The sequence below is a fragment of the Balaenoptera acutorostrata genome, chromosome 12 (assembly GCF_949987535.1).
Source record: "Balaenoptera acutorostrata chromosome 12, mBalAcu1.1, whole genome shotgun sequence".
In the NCBI taxonomy this organism is placed as follows: Eukaryota; Metazoa; Chordata; class Mammalia; order Artiodactyla; family Balaenopteridae; genus Balaenoptera; species Balaenoptera acutorostrata.
In genome coordinates, this window is record NC_080075.1 from 68,218,450 (window position 1) to 68,240,815 (window position 22,366).

General features: G+C 40.4%; 1 protein-coding gene across 8 annotated transcripts in view; it reads right to left on the reverse strand.

Moving 5' to 3' along the window:
• The window catches only part of BIRC6 (baculoviral IAP repeat containing 6), a 249,296-nt gene extending 234,599 nt beyond the window's left edge, over positions 1-14,697 (reverse strand). For 4 of the 8 annotated variants that reach the window (XM_057557865.1, XM_057557863.1, XM_057557864.1 and 1 more), the window contains exon 1: positions 14,314-14,694. In XM_057557865.1, coding sequence (XP_057413848.1) covers positions 14,314-14,554 — 241 coding nt within the window. In that variant the 5' untranslated portion in view covers positions 14,555-14,694. Of the gene's footprint in view, positions 1-14,313 lie in introns of all 8 variants that reach the window. The other 4 variants (XM_057557867.1, XM_057557866.1, XM_057557868.1 and 1 more) reach the window with 2 other exon arrangements.
• Between the last annotated feature and the right edge of the window lie 7,669 nt (positions 14,698-22,366).

Genomic DNA, 22,366 nt, shown 5'->3' on the forward strand with positions numbered 1-22,366 from the left:
AGGAAGAAAATTGCAGGGTTTTTAAAATTAGTTATCAATTTTAATACCCACATTAAGAAATCGTCTACTCTTTAGGGCTTCCCTGGTGGCGCAGCGGTTGAGAATCTGCCTGCTAATGCAGGGCACACAGGTTCGAGCCCTGGTCTGGGAAGATCCCACATGCCACGGAGCAACTAGGCCCGTGAGCCACAACTACTGAGCCTGCGCGTCTGGAGCCTGTGCTCCGCAACAAGAGAGGCTGCGACAGTGAAAGGCCCGCGCACCGCGATGAAGAGTGGCCCCCGCTTGCCGCAACTAGAGAAAACCCTCGCACAGAAACGAATACCCAACACAGCCAAAAAATAAATATAAATAAAATAAAATAAAATAAAAATTAAAAAAAAAAGAAATCGTCAACTCTTTAAAAATACACCATCCATGTGCATCCCTATAAAACTTGGAAAAATACTATCAGAAATACATTATCTTTGCAAACTGACACAACACACTGTAAAAGTCCATGTCCACTGAGATATCATCAGACTTCAATGCTTAAAATAGTCTACCATAATATACAAACATACAAACATCATTCAAAGTCAATAAAGAGGGTGCAAAATTAATGTTAGGTTCTTATAAAGCCCTTAAAATATAATTAAAGTTACCAAAATAAAATCATTTAACAAAAGTTGTTAGTATACTGTATTATTCAAAGCCAAAATGAGTATTCCTATAAAAGAGAACTTGGTGCAAAGAAAGCAAAGAAAGTTTGGGAAAGTTCAGTGGCTAGGCCATGAAGAAAGAGTAACAAATGGATAAAATACAAAGCAGGGGTAGTATTATTCCAGGCAGGAAAACCAACATCTACCTAAACATGGAAGAGGTTCTCCGAAATATACAGAATTATTGGAATTAAGAGTTCCAAGTTCTAATTCTCTCTATTCACTTTATCCAAAACTACCACCAGACCACTTATTTTTACAATAATCTTAAATATCTGACATCAATTGAGAAAGTTTTGAGAACATAATCACCACTGAAAAATTTCCATGGATGGGACTCAATCTTTAAGGACCTACTCCCTGTAAGAAATTGTGGGGCCCTTTTCATATACATTACTCAATTTGTCACAGTTAAATCTCTTAACCAGTCTGGGATATATAGGTTACATTCTTCCTTCAGGATTTTGACCTGGCTATAATTAAGTAAAATTTGGGGACTAATTTCCCTATCTGATATTGCACAAGAGAACCCCTAACCATCTGTAAATAAATTCCTGTTGCTACACAGGAAGTTGCCCATGTGAGAAGCAACTCAGCTACAAATCAATATAATTCTACAATTTGGAACATGTGACCTTGTGAATTTCTATTTGGAGCTCATATCTGAAACTACTATTTTCTGTTTAACATAGATGGCACATATCATCATTCCTCACACAGCCTACATTTTAAGTCAGTTCAAGTAAAATTCCATCCAAATATGATGAAAATCCATCCAGCTGTTTTTGCATACTACAGTAACAGGCCAACAGAAACTTCCCCTGGATATGTGCCTTGCTGCTCTCTCACATCACTGGGATCTTTGCTCAAGTGCCATCACAGAGAGACACCCCTCCACCCCCCGCCAGACCACCACACAGCACAAATTTATCCACCATCATCTCACATCAGTTTTGATATCTTATGGCATTTATCACCACCTGATATAGTGTATGTGTGTGTGTGTGTGTGTGTGTGGTGTGTAATACACCTCTTTCCACTAAACCATGAGCTCTAGGAAAGCAAGGACTTTGTTAACTGCTATATCACCAGTGCTTGACACACAGTAAATGTTTTTGAATAAATGAATCATTTTCTATAGTTTTGAAGAACTTTTTAATGGATTAAAACTAATCTATATTGGGACTTCCCTGGTGGTTCAGTGGGTAAGACTCTGCGCTCCCAATTCAGGGGGCCCGGGTTCGATCCCTGGTGGGGGAACTAGATCCCGCATGTATGCCGCAACTAAGAGTTCACATGCCGCAACCAACAGCCCACATGCCACAACAAAGATCCCATGTGCCACAACTAAGACCTGGCACAGCCTAAATAAATAAATCATTAATTAATTAAAATATTTTTTTAAAACTAAGTTATAATGTGATAAAATGAAACATTCTAACAGTTAGCTTTTTTCTTAATACAACATGAAACAAAGACATTTGAGGCATGGAACAGCTGATCTGGTAGAAAATCCCAGCCATTTCTGCCCTCTGTAGCCACTTTTTCCCCTGCCCTCCTTCTGCCCTCAGTATGAGGTCACTATCCTTGCTATAGCGGCATTTTGGTGAAAAAGAATCAGAGCACTTAACTGGTTCCAAAAAATCAAACAAAACTGAATTACATGAGAAAAGGACAAAATAGAAAGCAACAGGAATTTGGCCCTTGGTATATTCCTGCTGCTTACAAGCAGATTTCATTATATATACACTAAATACAATTTAAGATACAGTGGGGTAGGTTTTATTAGCAGACTAACTTGGGAGGTTTTCTTACCAAAAAAAAAAAAATTATGGCTAAATACAATACTATTCAATTCAAATAAAATTTGTCTTTCATTCATCTCAGTCATATGAAATAAACTTGCTCATTTAAGATTCTAGGTGAAGTTTGAAACTCTAAACCTGGCTGCCCATTAGAATCATCAGGCATGCTCTAAAAATTTAAAAAAAAAAAAAAAAATTTTTTTTAAAGTATGCTTGGGCTCCACTCCAGGCCACTTAAGTGAGAATACTGGGACCCAAGCAGAATATTTTTTTAAAAGCTCTCCTGATGATTCTAATGAGCAAGTGGGGCTGAGAACCACTGCCCTGTGCTATCTCCCCAGTCTTACTTGTCTCTCTCCAACTTCATAAATCAAAGTAAATGCACAGAAACAAATCATAAAGATTTAAATTCCTGGTGCCCACGATAAATCTCAAAGAAGACATTTCTACCTGCCCTACTCTAACATTTCAATCGTTTCCTCTAAAAAGTAAGCATAATATTTATTTCCTCTAAAATACATCCTTGATTTAACATACTCAAGTAGAGCACAATTACTTCTTTTTAGGAGCACTGCCCTTGTCACAAACTGTTTTATATAGCAAATAACTTATTCTTTTTGTCATTTGTACCTCCATTTTCTCCTCTCTATATACCAAAGGAGTTTGGCTTAACTTTTTTGTATCCCTCACATTTGAAGTACAATTTACAAAGAATTTCTACATTCATTATCATATCACATAATGAAGTAGTCTGGGCAAGAATTACTAGCCCATTTTAGAGATGGTAACCCAGAGAAGTGTCTTGCCAAATGCACCTTTGCATGAGGCTATTATCAGTACAATGCACATATCAGAGAGGTACCTCCCACAACCCCCCCACTATTTTTACATACTCCATTACAGAAATCTATTATTGTTTATATTCTATCTATAGTCATAGAGAACATTCCTAAGGATAGATTTCCAACTGTTCAACAACTTAAGTACGGTTACAACTACAGATTTCCAGTTAAACAAGGATATAATGCACACACATTTACCTCTGCTCCCTCCCATGCTCCCACGGAAAGACAGGAAAGACAAACTAAAGAGGGCATTAAACAAGCCCACAAAGACCAAGTGAGAAGATGATAACAACAAAAGTTTTGAAGTTGGAGGGCAGGTAGAAGAGTATTAACTGACTTGTTCCCCCCCATAAAAATTTCAAGGTTAAGCCAGCAAGGAAGAAAGCTCAAATTATGTGTTGTAGTATTTTTCAAATTACACAGACAATAATAAGTCTAAAATAAAAATTACTTAAAAGTAGCAGCTTTTTGCAATATTTTCTCAATTAACTAATACTAAAAACATACCGAACATAATAGGGCCCTACATTTTTTACCTTAAATTGGGAGTTCTTCTACTGAAAAATATGGGAGCCATAGCCCAGGAGGGCCAAGTCCAAGATCCTCAGGCTATCCCATCACTCCCTTCCTCATGCTTTGCACTCTAATATGAAACTGCTTATAACAAATATTACCTGCTTCATGCCTCTGCTCTTGCTCATGCTGTTCCCTCTACCTGGCTAACTCCATTTCTTTCAAGTCTCAGCTGAGGTGTCACTTCTTTTAGAAAGCTTTCCAAATTTGGAGGGAGAGTGGACTTACAATTCATCTTATTATCCCCATGTGGCAGACGAACACTTGTTGAAATGAACTATATAATTTAAAACACCAATACAAAAAGTAACATTTACTGAGTGCTTATGGTGGGTCAAGCAATGTCTACATGCATTAGTTTACTTAATATCTTTCCAAAAACCAAATGAGTTAGGTACTAATTATGAAGTGCAGAGAGAGGTTAATCATCTTGCCTAAGACACAGCTAGTAAGTGATGAATCATAGACTGGAACTCAGTCTGGCTCCGGAGCCAATATCTTTAACAACTAGACTAGGCTTTGTCTATAAATGCCAATGCCTTCCAAGTCTGTATTCCCAAACCTTCAAGCTTCAACCCTGAATTTCCAAATGTCTTCTGGACATCTCTACATGGATGTCCTTCAAGAACCTCAAAAGTAACACAACTGAAATCACTATGTCCCTCTTGCTCCTCAGCATTCGCCAACAAAAGCTACTCACCACACCTTCTTGTACTGCTATTCAGGTTAATTCATTCATCCAGTTACCCAAAGTAGAAAGCTAAGTATGAGTAATTTTCACCTTGTCAATCCCTCTCATCCCCACGTTCACCAAATTATGTTGTTCCTACCTCTCAAACTAACTTACATGCAGCTCTCATCACTTCTCACACCTAGGCATTAGCTTGGAATCTTTCTTTCAGAAAAACAATTACCGTATGGTAACACATATATATGGAATCTAAGAAAAATAAGAAAAAAATAAGAAAAAAAAAAAAGGTCATGAAGAACCTAGGGGCAAGACGGGAATAAAGACACAGACCTACTAGAGAATGGACTTGAGGATATGGGGAGGGGGAAGAGTAAGCTAGGACGAAGTGAGAGAGTGGCATGGACATATATACACTACCAAATGTAAAACAGATAGCTAGCTAGCCGGAAGCAGCCGCATAGCACAGGGAGATCAGCTCGGTGCTTTGTGACCACCTAGAGGGGTGGGACAGGGAGAGTGGGAGGGAGGGAGACACAAGAGGGAAGAGATATGGGGACATATGTATACGTATAACTGATTCACTTTGTTATAAAGCAGAAACTAACACACCATTGTAAAGCAATTATACTCCAATAAAGATGTTAAAAATAAATAAATGAATAAATAAATAAATAAATAAATAAATGTGATTCTGTCATAACCTACAATGGCTCCCTACCATTGATATCAAGTCCAAACTTCTTAGCAAAACATATTACGATCTTGTCTTTGCCAATCTCTCAGCTTCAACTCTAACCATCCAACCCCAACTCGTCTTTCCCCCAAAACTTCCCTGAATTTACCATGCTTTTATTTATTTTTTTTATTTTTTATTTTTTTTAATTTCTTTGGCTGTGTTGGGTCTTTGTTGTTGCGCACGGGCTTTCTCTAGTTGTGGCAAGAGGGGCTACTCTTCACTGCAGTGTGTGGGCTTCTCACTGCGGTGGCTTCTCTTGTTGTGGAGCACGGGCTCTAGGCACGCAGGCTTCAGTAGTTGTGGCATGTGGGCTCACTAGTTGTGGCTCACAGCCTCTAGAGCGCAGGCTCAGTAGTTGTGGCGCATGAGCTGAGTTGCTCCACGGCATATGGGATCTTCCCAGACCAGGGCTCAAACCTGTGTCCCCTTCATTGGCAGGCTGATTCTTAACCACTGCACCACCAGGCAAGTCCCTACCATACTTTTAAAGACCAATATGTCTCTGCATAAGCAAGTACCTTGGCCTAAGATGATCATCCCTCCCACTATGTCATATTCCCAACCCGATCATAAAGGCAACATCCTTTGAGAAGCCTTCTCTATTCTGCTCAGGTTGAAGAAACTCCCTCCTCTATGCATTCAAAGGTCAAAATGTTGCCTTAATTATTTTGTGCCATGACTAGCACATGTTCAATAAATGTGTAAATGAATACCAATCAACCAGCTCTTCACATCACTGTGCTCTTTTAACAATTTCAAGTCCAAAATCAATTAACTTATATAATTTTTTTTTACTCTCCTGTAATACAAAATAACTGCTCTTATACTTATGTCTATTCGATTTCAGTGGTCACATCTCCACATATGTGGAAAACTGGAAGAAAAAAATACTGCAATTTCAACAGCGTATCTATAGTAAAAACATCTACTACACTCAGCAAACTTTCAAATAGCCACTGCTACCACAAGAACAACTTACAGAGCACATACTATATACCAAGCACTATTCTATATGTTTAACATATGTTGACTCATTTTAATTCTCACAACCACTTTATGAGGTAGATAGTATTATTATGCTCATCTTACTGATGAACTTCAAGATCAAATAGATCCAAGACTAAAGCTCAAGCTGTTTGGTTCCAGAGGCTGATCTCTTATACTGCCTCTCATTAATAAGTCTAACACTACTAAAACAAAGACTAGGATAAATTCTTTCCTAGAGCCAAGCCATCTTTGAGCATTGAATAGTTAGGAAAAGGTGGGAGGTAAATGTAAAAATTTGGGTAGATATAGAGGATCTTGAAAACATAGCAAAATATTTTTTAAGAATATTAATTCACTCTAATTAATTACAGAAAAATGTTTTGCTAATAAAACACCAAATCTTTGACATAAGATAGGTCATCCTGTAGCATTACTAAAGTCAGTCAACTGAAACAGAGCCAAAGTACGTAGTCATAGCCCACAAAGATACTTGCCGAATTAAGTTTTTATAAGGAACTCAGATGCATCCAGAAGACAACTATCTTGAAGAGCTACTGAAATCCCAACTCTATACCATGTTTATAACTGAGACTAGGAAGGCTTCATGCACCAAAATTAGTCAGGAAATAGCAAGTGATCTGTATCATTTACAATTTCCAAAACTGAGATCTACAGGAAGATGTTGCATTTTACCCAAATTAATGCATGCCCAATTCAGAAGTAGTAAGAAAAATATTTTCCACCTCTAAAGAGGTGATAAATATGAGTGTCATCCATAAAATTCATTTCGTGAGGACTATGCAAGCTAACCTAATTAGTTTTCTATATTCCAAGATTTCTTGGAACAGGTATCTCTGAGTTCTAAGTCTAAACAAGAAGCCGTCATACCAGACAAACAATCAATCAATTAAAATTCACCCAATCTGAACTTCACTGCAACTGGAGTAGAGTACAATGATCTTTTTTCTCATTTATGACCACTGTACAAACTTTTCAACTCAAATCAAAGTCAGTGTCTTAGGGACTTCCCTGGTGGTCCAGTGGTAAAGATTCCGCCTTACAATGCAGGGGATGCGGGTTCGATCCCTAGTCAGGGAACTAAGATCCCACATGCTACAGGGCAACTAAGCCCACGCGCCACAACTACGGAGTTCACGCGCCTCAACTAGAGCCTGACTGGCGCAAACTACAGAGCCCACGCGCTCTGTACCCCGCGCGCCACAACTACAGAGCCCATGTGCCCTGGAGCCTGCGCGCCACAACAAGAGAAAACCCGCATGCCACAACTAGAGAGAAGCCTGCGCACCACAACAAAGAGCCTAAGCGCCGCCATGAAAGGTCCCGCATGCCACAACTAAGACCCGACACAGCCAAGAACTAAATGTCTCAGAAAAGGAAAAGGGGAGATATTCATTAAAAATTATATAAAACTAGAATGATTGTCTAAAAACACTGAGCAACTCTGGAGTTTCCTCTTCTTCACTATGACAGAGATCTGTAACCTACTTCAGAAACTGAAAAAATGTGACTTACTCTTACACATATACTACAATACTCATTGATTAATACCCAAATATATCTTCATTTACTTATGTACATATATTGCATGAACAATCTATTGGGTTGGCCAAAAAGTTCATTTGGGTTTTTTCTGTGGAAGAAACCCAAATGAAATTTTTGGCCAAATATATGTGTGTGTGTGTGTGTATACACACACACACAGAACTAGTAATACAACAGTCTTGACTTCATTCTGACATTTAGCCACACCAACACACGGAAAGATATTTATCCAAATATAGATAATATTTGTTACCAACATTTTTATTCCATCTACATTTTAATGATATCTATCCTCTGTAATATAAACACTAAGTCAGTGAACATTTTTTAAAGTAACAGTGAGGGGCACGGCAATACTAAGCACCCTGTGGCTTAAGAGAATTAGTATTCACTGTGTATCTACTTATACATATGTATAGCAGTGTTAGGCACTTTAAAAATGTTTACCTCTTAAATCTTCACAACCATCCTATTAAATATTAATCATAACTTACAAATGAGGAGGAAGCTGGAGTTCAGGAAGATTAGGTACTGAGCTAAAATTCAAAATTCAGGACTACCTCAAACATAAAGCCCATTCTCTCTCCACATGTCCTCAAAAAAGCTTGTTTAAAAATATGTATATATACACAAAAAGAAAAAGAAAAAAAATGTATAAATTATATATATATTATACATATATAATGTACTACACATTTAGTGGAGAAGGGGCCCTATTTCAGGAAGCAAGAGAAAACACCACCACCAGTAATTAAATAAATAAGAAAATACTAAACAAATTAACAATACCTTACTCTTACACTGAAGCAAAAACTAGATGGATTCTGCAAGATGGTGAAAAGTGGTAAATCACAAAGAATTCCTAAGAAGTTCAAATGTGGTGTTAAGTTCAAAAAACTTAACAGAATAACAAAATGGTTTATGTAAAAAAAAAACCCATTTTGCAAATGGGGAAACTGGAAAAGAAATGCTAAGTAATTCAAAGTTACCCAGTTCAGGGAGGAAAAAAAAACAAAACAGAAACTAGGATCTTAACTCAAAACTCTGCTCCTTCCTATTACGCTAAATGGCATTAACAAACAATAGTTAAAGAGAGGGACGTATCTAGTAATATAAACAATATGGTCAAGTGGTGTACGCAAAGCTATTTTGATTTTTAAAACCCAAAGTCCACAAATAAGCATATGAAAACATGTTCAACATCATATGTCATTAGGGAATTACAAATTAAAACAATGAGATACTACACACATATTAGAATGGCAACAATCCAAAACACTAACAACGTCAAATGCTGATGAGGGATGTAAAGCAACAGGAACTCTCATTCATTGCTGCTGGGAAACCAAAATGGTACAGCTACTTTAGAAGACAACTCGGCAGTTTCTTACAAAACTAAACATATTCCTGGGACTTCCCTGTTGGTCCAGTAGTGGTTATGACTCCGCACTTCCAATACAGAGGGCGCGGGTTCGATCCCCAGTCAGGCAACTAAGATCTCACATGCCGCACGGTACGGCCAAAAAATTAAAAAAAAAAAAAAAGAAAGAAAACAAATTAAACATACTCCTGTCATAAGATCCAGCAATCATGCTCCTTGGTATTTACCCAAATGAACTGAAAACTTAAGTCCACACAAAAACCTAGACACAGATATTTATAGCAGCTTTATTCATAACTGTTACAACCTGGAAGCAACCACGATGTCCTTCAGTAGGTGAACGGATAATAAACTGTGGCACATCCAGACAATGGAATACATTATTCAGTGCTAAAAAGAAATAAGCTATCAAGCCACAGAAAGACATGAAAGAAACTTAAATGCATATTATTAAGGGAACGAAGCCATACTGAAAAGGTTACATACTGTATGCTTCCAACTATATGACATTCTAGAAAAGGCAAAACTATGGAGACAGTGAAATGATCAGTAGTTGCCAGGGAGCAGAAGGGAGAGAGGGTGAATAGGCAGAGTAAGAGGATTTCAAGGAAACTGTATTCTACAATACGTCATATACAGTCAGAACCCACAGAATGTACAGCACCAAGGGTGAACCCTAACATAAACTATGGACTTTGGGTGATAATGATGTGTTAATGCAGGTTCATTGATTGTAACAAACATACCAACGTGTGTCAGATATTCATGGGGGGGTGGTAAATAGAGGAACTCTGTACTTTCTGCTCAATTTTACTGTGAACCTAAAACAGCTCCAAAAAAACATAGTCTATTTAAGAAAGAAAGAAAAACAAAAATCACCAAAGCCAAAGAAAGTGTGTTTACTTAGCAGTTAATATGTAAAGAAGCATCCATTTAACATACTCATTAGTATACATATACCAAATCAAAAATATTTATTAATATATTGTACTAGGCACCCTGGGGAGGGGATATAAACAAGTAGACAAGGCTCCTTGCGACAAGGAGTTTGAAATATAGCTAAACAGACATCATATATTCACAAAAAAACTAAATAAAATGGAATTTAAATAGTTCAAGACAGAAAACATGCCACAAAGAGTTAAGCTGCCAAATTACTAAAATAGGAATTAATAGAACAATATGTGCTTAGGGGTTCAGTGGATCACTTCAGGCTAAAAGAATCAGGAAGTCGGGCTTCCCTGGTGGCGCAGTGGTTGAGAGTCTGCCTGCTAATGCAGGGGACACGGGTTCGAGCCCTGGTCTGGGAGGATCCCACGTGCCGCGGAGCGGCTGGGCCCGTGGGCCACAACTGCTGAGCCTGCGCGTCTGGAGCCTGTGCCCCGCAACGGGAGGGGCCGCAGTAGTGAAGGGCCCGCGCACCGCGATGAAGAGCGGTCCCCGCACCGCGATGAAGAGTGGCCCCCACTTGCCGCAGCTGGAGAAAAGCCCTCGCACGAACCGAAGACCCAACACAGCCAAAAATAAATAAATAAATAAATAAAGTAGCTATAAAAGTAACATAAAAATCAGCTTATTTAAAAAAAAAAAAAAAAAAAAGAATCAGGAAGTCAAAGATATGCTCCAGGTCTCGAAAAATGGGTAAGATTTGTCTAATTTTCTGGAGGCAATTGGTGAATTCCAAGAAAGAGTAAAACTACTGGAGTTGGGAAAGAAAATTAAATGAACCAGTTTCACAAAACAAAATAGGGAGACAAGACTAGAAAGACTGCTAGAGGCCAGATCATGGAGGTCACTGAATGCCAGGCCAAAGAATGAGCACAGAGACTCAGAAATCTTAACTCTAAAACACTAACAGGGGGCAAATACTTGTCTAACCTAAGTATATACTGATGACTCTTAATCTAAAGAAAATGCATTTATAAACATGTTTTGTGAGATACAGATAATTTAAACATATACAGTAGTCAACAACGGTGGTTTAAAATTCACCATCTTTGCCATCCAAGTGAATACATATACATACAAGTCCTGCTCCCATTTTTCGATTTCCAATCAACACCAACAGGCTACCCATAACCCCATAAACTGAACCTCTCCATAAGACTACTCTATCACCCAATAAAACTCTCTATCCCCTTAAACCACTTACATCACCACTCTTTATCCCCTTAAACAAAGATGTCTTTCCTCTGGGGTAGAAAAGAAGGTGGCTCACTGCCCATGAACTGGAAAGAGGGGTCATGTTAGGGCCATCATCACTACCGGCTCCTTCTGCCCATTCTATTTATAGGACTGTCACCCTCTATTCATCATTAAAACCAAACCTACTAAGTACCTACATATTCCAGGCAAAACATAAAATGCAGCATTCCTTCCCCAATCATCTGAAGAAATGACACACACAGGACCCTATACGACCTCTGGTAATTATTATTAATAAACTGCACTTCTCATATATGAAAACACTTCAGAATTTGTCCATTGTTACTTTCAAACTCTTTTTGTAATCCTTTTGTTTTATTTGCCATAAACTCTTCTACATAATTTTAATCACATATTACTCAATTCTCAATGCATGGCCATCCACCATTGTATCCAATCCCATACTTTCTAATTAAATGTTCCAACATACCTCAATTAAGGTATCCCAAATCAGTGCTATAGTTTATATATCTACCTTTACACTTACATTATGTATCTAAAGCCCTCCCCTTAAGTAATCTACCATTAGAGTGACTGTTTTCTTCCCTTTCATGGGCACATTCATATTTGTCCAATTTCCCCAATCATTTATAACTAACTCTGGCACATATAATCTTTCTGAAACATGGCCTCCAGATATAAAATCACCCTGTGAGAGTCCTCTTTCTACTGAAAACATTTTAAGACTTTTGTTAATATGGCTTTTTATAGAAATTCAAGTACATATACTATGTTACCACTTATTCAAAGTTTAAAGTCATGAAAGACAGTAATACATACCGTTTAAAGATAAAGGTATATACTAAAAAACATACAGATACGTATAAGAATGATAAGACCAAATTAAGGATAATGCTCATGGGGTAGGGAGAGGTGAAGGAATGCAATCCAGGAGGGACACACAAGACTTCAACTCTATTTGTGATGTTTTATTTTTTTTAACCGAGTCAAGAATACATGGTTGTCTGCCACAATTGTTCTTTATACCTTTTCATATGTGAAATATATTTAAGTGAGTTTAAGAAGAAAGAAATCCAACTATTAATGAGAAGCACCCTCTCATACAGAGTGACAAGCTGTTATGTCCAAGTTGTAGTAAATGCTCATTGCTACATCTGGGACACCACTCCTGTGCTTTACCTAAGCCAAGAAAAGAAAAATTACAAGACTACAATACAAACTTTCCCTTAGACATATTTTAGATGTGTTCCAGGTTTATTTTCTATAGCTATACACAACCCATTTCTTTCACAACGCTCACAAAAACAAAAATTAAATCCTTTGGGCTTCCCTGGTGGTGCAGTGGTTGAGAGTCTGCCTGCCAATGCAGGGGACACGGGTTCGAGCCCTGGTCTGGGAAGATCCCACATGCCGCGGAGCGACTAGGCCCGTGAGCCACAACTACTGAGCCTGCGTGTCTGGAGCTTGTGCTCCGCAACAAGAGAGGCCGCAATAGTGAGAGGCCCGCGCACCGCGATGAAGAGTGGCCCCCGCTTGCCGCAACTAGAGAAAGCCCTCGCACAGAAACGAAGACCCAACACAGCCAAAAAAAAAAAAAAAAATTAAATCCTTTAACTTTGTATACCTAGATTCCCATTTACTCTTAAGTGCCTCAGACAGTAAATCAGAATAACGACCTTTCCTTATTTGTCTCTGTTAAAATACAAGTGAATGGGTAAGACCACGTAACTACTTCCACTTGGCTAAATATGGACAGTCATACACATTACATCTCTGTGCGTGAGTCTAACTCACTTGTATACTAACTTTTCAATATCAATTTGTAACATCTAAATTAAGCCACTCATCATTCAACCGCGAATGAAATGTCGTCTCAGCCAAACGTAACCTAGCCAGGGCAATTCCAAAACACTCCACCCCAGCCCACCGAGCGTTCACCTCATGCATACTCAAGGTCCCATCCCTGGACCAACGTTTACACCAGCCAGAACTGCTCTCCTCCACTGGTGAGCCTCACACGCGCCTCCGTATCCCAACTTCCAGCTCGCAGTGGTAAAACCAGCAGAGAGGGCCGGAAGTTTCACCTAGTTCGGAACCCAAAGGAATCTATAACTCATACACCGCAGGTGCTGAGTTTCTCGTCCCTGGTGAGTAGAAGGTGGAAGCCCCGAGCTAGGGGACAAGGGCTAGTCTTCCATGGCGTCCTCCGGAGTCCTAAAGTCGTCGACGGAACAGTTCAGGCACCTGGCCCGCCTACTTCCCTCCCCGCCCCCACTCCAGACCCACCCCACCCCCATCTCGGGCGCGAAGCCTGCTGTACATCCCAGCACCTGCGGGTCCCAGGAACAGACACGGATCCACTTCTCTCCACAAGAGGGTAGGGCTTGGATGCCGCCTCGGACGCTCGCCTCTGGCCACCGGCCTCTCACGTCGGGACCAACCCTGCGACCCTGTCGCTTTCTGATCTAACAGAAGGCAGTACCGACACCCTCTCCAGGACCTAGCAGGGGACCTGGGCTTCTCCGGTGCTGAGCTCCTAGGCCTCCTCACCTCTCCCAGAGGACCAACCCACACCGGACGCTCAAAGCCCGAAAGGCAACTCCCACCACTCCCCGCCTCGCCCGTCTTTTCTTCCCAGCTGCCGCCGCTGAAAAAGCCAAGTCCTAAGGTCCTCCTCAATCAGCTTCCGGGCCTCCCTTCACAGCCAGGCCTGAGCCCCCAGCCCTGCCCTCCGCCACCCGCTCCAGTCACGCCGCTTCCCTCCGAGGCCGAGCCCCGGGGCTGGGCGGCTTCCTTCCCCGGCATCCCGGGGCCCGGCTCCTCCCGCGGCCGGCCCGGCCCCCGCCCGGCGTGCGGCACACTCACCGCTGAGCGCCGAGGCCTGCAGGGTGGCCCCCGAGGTGCCGTCGATGACTTTGATGGTCCCGCGACTGGTGACGGCCAGGATGGCGTTGAGCGCCGGGTGATAGGAGAGGCTGTGCAGCCCTTCGGCGTCGCAGCGCATGCAGCCGTCCCGCAGCACCAGCCACTCGGAGACCCCGGCCGCTCCCGCCCCCGCCGCCGAGGAGCAGCCCGGGCCCGAGGCCGCCGCAGCCGCAGCCGCCATCTTCCGGCCTGCGCGCAGCACAATCACACTGGAAGCGGCTCAGTGACAGTCCCGGGAGATGCAGCACCACCGCCAGTCACCATCCGGGGCCAGGGGGCAAGCCGAGCGCGTTAGCCGGAAGTGAGGTCAGGCGCCGGCACGCACGCGGGACGTCGGCCGCCCGCCCGGAGGGGCCAAGCTCAGAGGGAGGCTGGCGAGGGAGTCTGGCGAAGGATGGGGAGAGGGAGAGGGAGAGGGAGAGAGAGAGGCGGGACCCGGGGGCGGGATGGGGAGGCGGGCGGGCGGGCGGAGCATGCGCGGGAGGGCTAGCGCGTGCCACGCGCCTCTGGTCCCGCCAGCTACGCGTCCGCAACGTCCCAGTTTTTTTTCGAGCCCGGGGAGTGGCCGCAGCCTGCGCCCCGCCCAGCTCCGCTGCTCCGGGCCGTGGCGGGGTGGGTGGGTGCGTGAAGAGTGGGGGGTTGGGACGTGTATTTCCGCTAGGCGAGGACGCCGGCCGGTGCGACCTGGCCTAGACGCCTTGAGGCCTGTTGCTGCGGTTCCAGCTGCGCCCGGACCGTTCCCAGCAGCGCGGTGCAGCGGTTTGGCTATGGCCCAAAGGAGACCTCAGGTCTGGGCCTCGGCTCAGCAGTTTGAAAAACGTCTAGTCTGGATTTGGAGAAACCGAGCGACTTCCCCAAGCCCACGCGTATTACGTTGCCCACCGTCCCATCCCCAAATCTTTCTGTGCCAGATACGAGGTGCTGGAAGCATATAGTTAAGCTTAGTTTCTTTATCCACATTCTAAACGCTGTTAATCGGTGTGTATGGGTGTTGTGGGACTGCAGTTAAGTAAATTTACAAATCCCCCTCTGGAGCATAACAATACTTTTTTAACTTTTTATTTCAAAATAATTATTATTCAGTTAGTTGCAAATATAGTACAGACTTCTGTGGTCTGTCACCCCAAAACCCGTAAACTCTAACTGTGAGAAAAACATTGGACAAAGCCAAACTGAAGGTCATTCTATAAAATACCTGACCAATACTCCTCAAAGATAGAGAGGTCCTACTTACCCAGAGTCCCCTAACAGTTACATAATTGTAGTACAATATCAAAAGCAGTGATTTGACATACGATGTGTGTATAATTCTATGTCATTTTATCATGTGTAGATTCATGCAGCACAATCAAGGACTATTCTGTGTATTTGGGGAACATTTATCTCGGAAAGCCTAATTTCCTCTTCCTTAAAACCTAATCAAAGTGCTACTGGGAGGCTTGAGAATTATTTGTTAAATGTGTAGAATAGGATCTGACATATAGTAGGTGCTCAATAAAAGTTATGAATGTTAATTACCTTCTCACATTCCTGCAGACGTCCTTCAGGAAATCTTCATGAATTATCCCAAGTACATCTTAAACCTGTTTATTCATATGCAAAGTTGTATTTATATAATCTATATATTCATTCCATTTTAGAATGGCGAATATGCCATTTTTAATCTGATGTTGGGAGGTAACATATAATAAACTGGGAAAAATACCCAAGTATTAAAGTCTAAATGAATATCTGATATTGAGTCACTGTGGCTTCATTTATCTGTGAACTTGGGCAAGTCGCTTATACATTCTAAAAATGTTCCATCAAGAGTCAAATGGAGATGATCAAATTATTTCCCCTACTTTGGCTTGTTATGAGTCTTTGTGAAAGTACTTGTAAACTGTAAAAAATGGAAACACTGGGAGGTTAAATGGCTTGTCCAAGGTCTCACAGCTTGTGAGGAGGGGTATAATAGCAAGCTAGAGTTTGAACTCAGGCAGTTTGACTCTAAAACCCATACTCCAAACTTAAGCCTCCTGCTCAAAACTTCAGTGTCTTGAGGTAAATAAAGGAGTGCAAATGATCAAATCTAAATGTAACTGGAGGTATCCTTCCAAAACAGTTTTTTAAGTCAGAGGACTCAAGCTGAAACTATAAAAACTGCCATTTCAAAGATTTTCTCTCTCAAGACCCATTTGGGCCAAACTTTTCCATTAATCTGAAAGGTTGCCCTGAATAGGCCTTTAATACAAATCAAGCCCCCCATCTTGTTGGTAGGGAAAACAAACTAGTAACCTGAACACTAAATTTAAACTTAGTGTACTTTAATGTGCTATATTGAAAAGAATAAAAGGCATAGTTTTTTCTGTTAGACTGTGTTACATTTCTTCATTGGAACAAAAAAATATATATAATTCTTTCTGTGAATTTAGATTTCTTTCACCTGTAAATTAGCTTTCTCCAAAGCTCATTACCCAGAAGATGTCCTGAAATACAACACTTTCATAATCAAAAAATTTTGAGAAAGAAGTCCCTCTATATAGCTCCTCTTGGGAGATTTATCATACATATTAGCATATCAATACTGTTTAACCTCCTTTTATCAACATTTCACAAACTCATATAACCATAGAACCCTGAAAAACCAGTGTTGCAAAGAGCAATCTTTAGTGTAACTTGCTGCTTGTTTTTGTGAGTGTGTATTTTTGTTTGAGCACTGGCTGAGACCTCCAGACTGCAGTGAAGTATTTCAGGACCCAGGGTAAGATTCTTGGAACTGATCATGAAAATGAAATTAGGCAAGACTGGGTGAAGTTTAGCATCAGCTGTGTTGTTAATGTCTTTCTGCTTGAGTTGAGAGCAAATACTCCTGACATTGAAAATGTACTGATTTTCATGGCTATTCTATTTGGAAGCGGTGGCCTTTTGAGGGCCTTCAGCCCAACCATTTTGGGCATAGGAGGTGATCACCTAAAGGAAGTAGAAATTCCCACAGACAAGCGTTCTGGAAAGAGAAATTTGCTGGAATCAGACATGTGGACTCAAAAAACAGGCCTTATTGATACAGAAAAAGCATTTTGATAAAAATCCAACATCCTATTTGTAGTGAGGTGGATGAACCTAGAGACTGTCATACAGAGTGAAGTAAGTCAGAAAGAGAAAAACAAATACCGTATGCTAACACATATGTAGGGAATCTAAAAAAAAAAATGGTTCTGAAGAACCTAGGGGCAGGACAGGAATAAAGAGGCAAACATAGAGAATGGACTTGAGGACACGGGGAGGGGGAAGGGTAAGCTGGCATGAAGTGAGAGAGTGGCATGGACATATATACACTACCAAATGTAAAATCGATAGCTAGTGGGAAGCAGCCGCATAGCACAGGGAGATAAGCTTGGTGCTTTGTGTCCACCTAGAGGGGTGGGATAGGGAGGGTGGGAGGAAGAAGGAAGAGGGAGGGGATATGGGGGTATATGTATATGTATAGCTGATTCACTTTGTTATACAGCAGAAACTAACACCATTGTAAAGCAATTATACTCCAATAAATATGTTAAAAAAAATCAAACATCCATTACAAGGAAAAAAAAAAGCCTTTCAGCAAACTAGAGGGAAATTTCCCCAACTTGAAAAAAAAAAGCATCCACAAAAAACCTACAGCTAACACCATACTTAACAGTAAAAGACTGACTGCTTTCCCTCTAAAATCACGGACAAGTCAAGAACATCCACTCTCATCAGTCCTTTTAACACAGTACTGGAAGTTCTGGAACTTAATGGAAGTCACTGCAACAAGGCAAAAAAAAAAAGAAATAAAAGGCATAGAAAGAGAGCAGAGTTTCTCACCCCCTCCTGCCCCTCTCTTTCCCTTGTGCAGTCACTGGTGATGGGGAACCAGCCTGTAGTAGGAGGAATAGAGGCGAGGTCTAAAAGAGACAAGCTTCCCCGGAACTGCAAGATGATGATTGGCAGAGGAGTGAGCAGGGGCTCTAGCTGAGTGGAGGCCTGTCCGGAGCCACATAGGAACAGAGAGAGAGGTAAAAGTGATGCTTGAGCTTACAGAGCAAACACTATACCTGAAGATTCCCCGGTAAGTACTAGGGGGAGTCTGAATGGTTGCCTGAGGTCATGCCATAGGAGCTACAATTGGGGCACATTTATAACATACTCCAGTAAAACCCACAATATGCACACGCACACACACACACACACACACACACACTTAAGCTATATACAAAATTGCATAAAACAAATGCTTGATATAGTAAGGGAATCTGAATTTAGGGAAGGAAAAAAAACTTTGATGACAATAAAGAAATCTTTAAACTTAAAAAAGAAAAAAAATTAGAAATCAACAGCCTAATACCCAATTAATTAACTTCTCTGCTGAAATTTACAGGGAGATTTGCTTTGTTCCAAAGCAGAATACAATGAAGTTCTAATGATTTCTAATGGAAAGGCTGATCTCCTAGAAATCCTTTCTATCTGGCCTGATATTGACAGTCAGTATATGTATCACTAAAATTCATTCTAAGGACAAAAAGCACAATGAGATACCACTTCACATTCATTAGGATGGCTACTATAAAAAACAAAACAAAACAAAAGAGAACAAAAAACAAAAAAACACAGAAAATAAGTGTTGGCAAGGATGTGTAGAAATTGAAACTCTTATGCACTATTGGTGGGAATGTAAAATGGTACAGCTGCTGTGGAAAATAGTATGGGTGTTCATCCAAAAATTACAAATAGAATTACAATATGATTCAGCAATTCAACTTTTGGGTACATACTGAAAAGAAATGAAAGCAGGATCTCAAAGACATTTGTACATCCATGTTCATAGCAGTATTATTCCCAATAGCTAAAGTGCAGCAGGAACCCAAAGTTTCCATCAATGACAGATGACTGATGACTGTATAAGAAAAATGTGAGATATATATCTATATCTATATATGGATATTATTCAGACTTAGAAAGCAAGGAAATTCTGAGTCATGCCACTACACAGATGAAACTTGAGGCCATGATGCTCAGTGAAATAAGGCAATCACATAAAGACAAATACTGTATGATTCCACTTACATGAGGTACTTAGAGTAGTTAAATTCTTAGAGACAGATAGTGGAATGGTGGTTGCAGAGGCTAAAGGGAGGAGGGAATGGGGAGCTGTTTAATGGGTACAGAGTTTTAGTCATGCTAGATGAAGAGCTCTGTGGATTAATGGTGGTGATGGTAGCACAATAATATGAATGTACTTAATGCTTCTGAACTGTGAACTTAAAAATGATTAAGATGGTACCACTACGCACCTATTAGAATGGCTAAAAAATTTTAAACTGACAATAACAAGTGCTGATAAGGATGTGGAGCAACAGGAACTCTCATTCATTGCTAGTAAGAATACAAAATGGTAAAACCACTGTGAAAGACAGTTTGGTAGTTTTCTATAAAGCTAAACATAGTTTAACCATATGAGCCAGCAATCACACTCCTAGGTATTTACCCAACTGAGTTGAAAACTTATGTCCACACAAAACCTGTACACAAATATTTATAGTAGCTTTATTCATAATCACCAAAACTTGGAAGCAACTAAGATGCCCTTCAATAGATGCATGGATAAGCAATCTGTGGTACATCTGTACAGTGGATTGTCATTCAGTGATAAAAAGGAATATACGATCAAGCTATGAAAGACATGGAGGAACCATAAGTGCATAAGGCTAAGTGAAAGAAGGCAAACTGAAAAGGCTACCTACTGTATGATTCCAACCATACAACATTATTGAAAAGGAAGAAGTGTGGAGACAGTAAAAAGATCAGTGGTTGCCAGTGGTTAATAGGAAGGGAGGAGCAATGAGTAGGTGGAGGATGGGATTTTTAGGGCAGTGAAACAATTTTGTGTGATTCTATAATGACAGATACATGACATTATGCATTTGTCAAACCCCACAAAATTGTACAACACAAAGAGGGAAGTTTAATGTAAACTATGGGCTTTGGTTAATAATTATGTAGCAGTATTTGTTTATTTACTATAACAAATATGCCATATTGATGCAAGATGTTAATAATAGGAGAACTGAGTACAGGGGAGCAGTTATATGGGAATTCTCTGTACTGTCTGCTCAGTTTTTCTGTAAATCTAAAACTGTTCTAGAAAACTAAAGTTTATTAATTTTTAAAAATGGTCAGAATGGTAAGTTTTATGTTATATGTATTGTACCACAATTTTTTTAATAAAAAATTTACTGTCAGGAGGAAACAGAAGCACAGTCCACATTTGTTTCTCATAGCTGGGAAGGGATAAGAGTCTCCCCAGTTATTCCAGATTCAGTTTCGTTTCACATCAGTGGTATCCTAGTGTCCTGGAAAGAGGCCAGAGCTAGGGCTGTTACAGGATGTGTATATTTGGGATGTGAATATCATGATTTCTAGGAGGGAAATGCAGTCATAGGGAACAATAGCACGCTAGCTCCAAATGTTGGGTTAGTGCCAAAGATCAGTCTTCATGATGTTAATACATATCTAGAGGGTACTGTTTTTTTAAAAATTACTCTCTGTAGTAATTTGCATAAGCTTACTAGATTGGTGTGAGGTTTTCTGTACTTCAAAAATTGGAGGTAATCATCTTTAAATGTGCCAGTGTTTCTTGCTGTCCTTCTTCTACATGTTTTTACTGTTTTTCTCACTTCTGCTATCTTCATAGTTTTCTTGCCCTTCCTATGAAAAATGTGATACAGTGTAAAGATGAGAAATCAAACAAATTATCTCACATACATGATGCAGTGTTTGGGAGATGTACTGATATGTGCAATTTACTTTGAAATGCATTAAAAAAGATAGATTGGGGATGGATGAATAGAGGAATGGATTGAAGTGGATAGAAGTGGGATAAAGCAAGGATAGTAAAATGTTAATGGTGGAATCTTTTTCACTATGTTTACTATGAAAATTCTATCAACTCTCCTGTATGTTTGAAACTTTTCATAATAAAATATTTTTTAAACTACTTACCAGAATGAAAAAATAAAATTAATCACTTGTAATCCCCCTCCAAAAGAATTCTTTTCCAGTGGAGTTTTGTCACTAGTGACTAAGAGCAAGCTGCTAAAGCTTCCTAACTCAGTCACCTCCTGTGTGAAATTATAAAGCTGGACAAAATCAGCAGTTCCCAAAAGTCATTTTATGTGTTGGCGGCACCAGAGTCATTCTGGAGCCCCACCCTAAACCTATAAAATTAGACTCTCACAGAATCCATATTTTTTAGACAAGTGTCTCATGGGGTACCAACCTGGTTGGTTAGTACCAACCAGGTTTAGAAACCTTTGGACTACAGAGTCTTTTCCCATTCTGAAGTGGGTACCTGTTTATACTAAACCCTTACTAGGAACACATGTTCTTAAATTTTTTAAGGTCCAGGGATCTTATTAAAATATAGATTCTGCGGGTGGGGATCTTAGATTCTGCATTTAACAAGTTCCGGCTCTGAGGCCAATGCCGGTGATGCCTCGACCATATTTTGAGAATCAAAGAGCTAGAAGATCAGAAACAAGAGACAGGGGAACCCCCTATTTTTTCATAGGTTCTTCTTTTTGGCCAAACCACACTCACAGGAAGTGAAGCATGTTGAACACCTTCCATTTTCTGAATTTGAAATAGAATAATCATATGGAAAAGCCTAGTGCCTTTTTGGTGTGAGCAGTCATTATTTCTGGAGAAAAGCTCAATGTGGCATTTAACTGAAAGTTTTGGATACCTGATCCACTTACCTTAGACACTTTCAGGCAACGATACAAAAGTTCACCAGGCTGTTCTGGATTAAGGATAGACATCTTCAGGAGCCACAGATATAATAAGGGTAAGCATAGGATTGCAGCCTGAGATTAAAGGAAAAGTCATGGACTGAAAAAACAAACCAAAAAATAGTGGGAACTCACTGGAAGTTGACTAAAGTACCTGGAAAGTTCATTTGCTTTCCTCCTTGCTTTCATACGCTACCTGACTT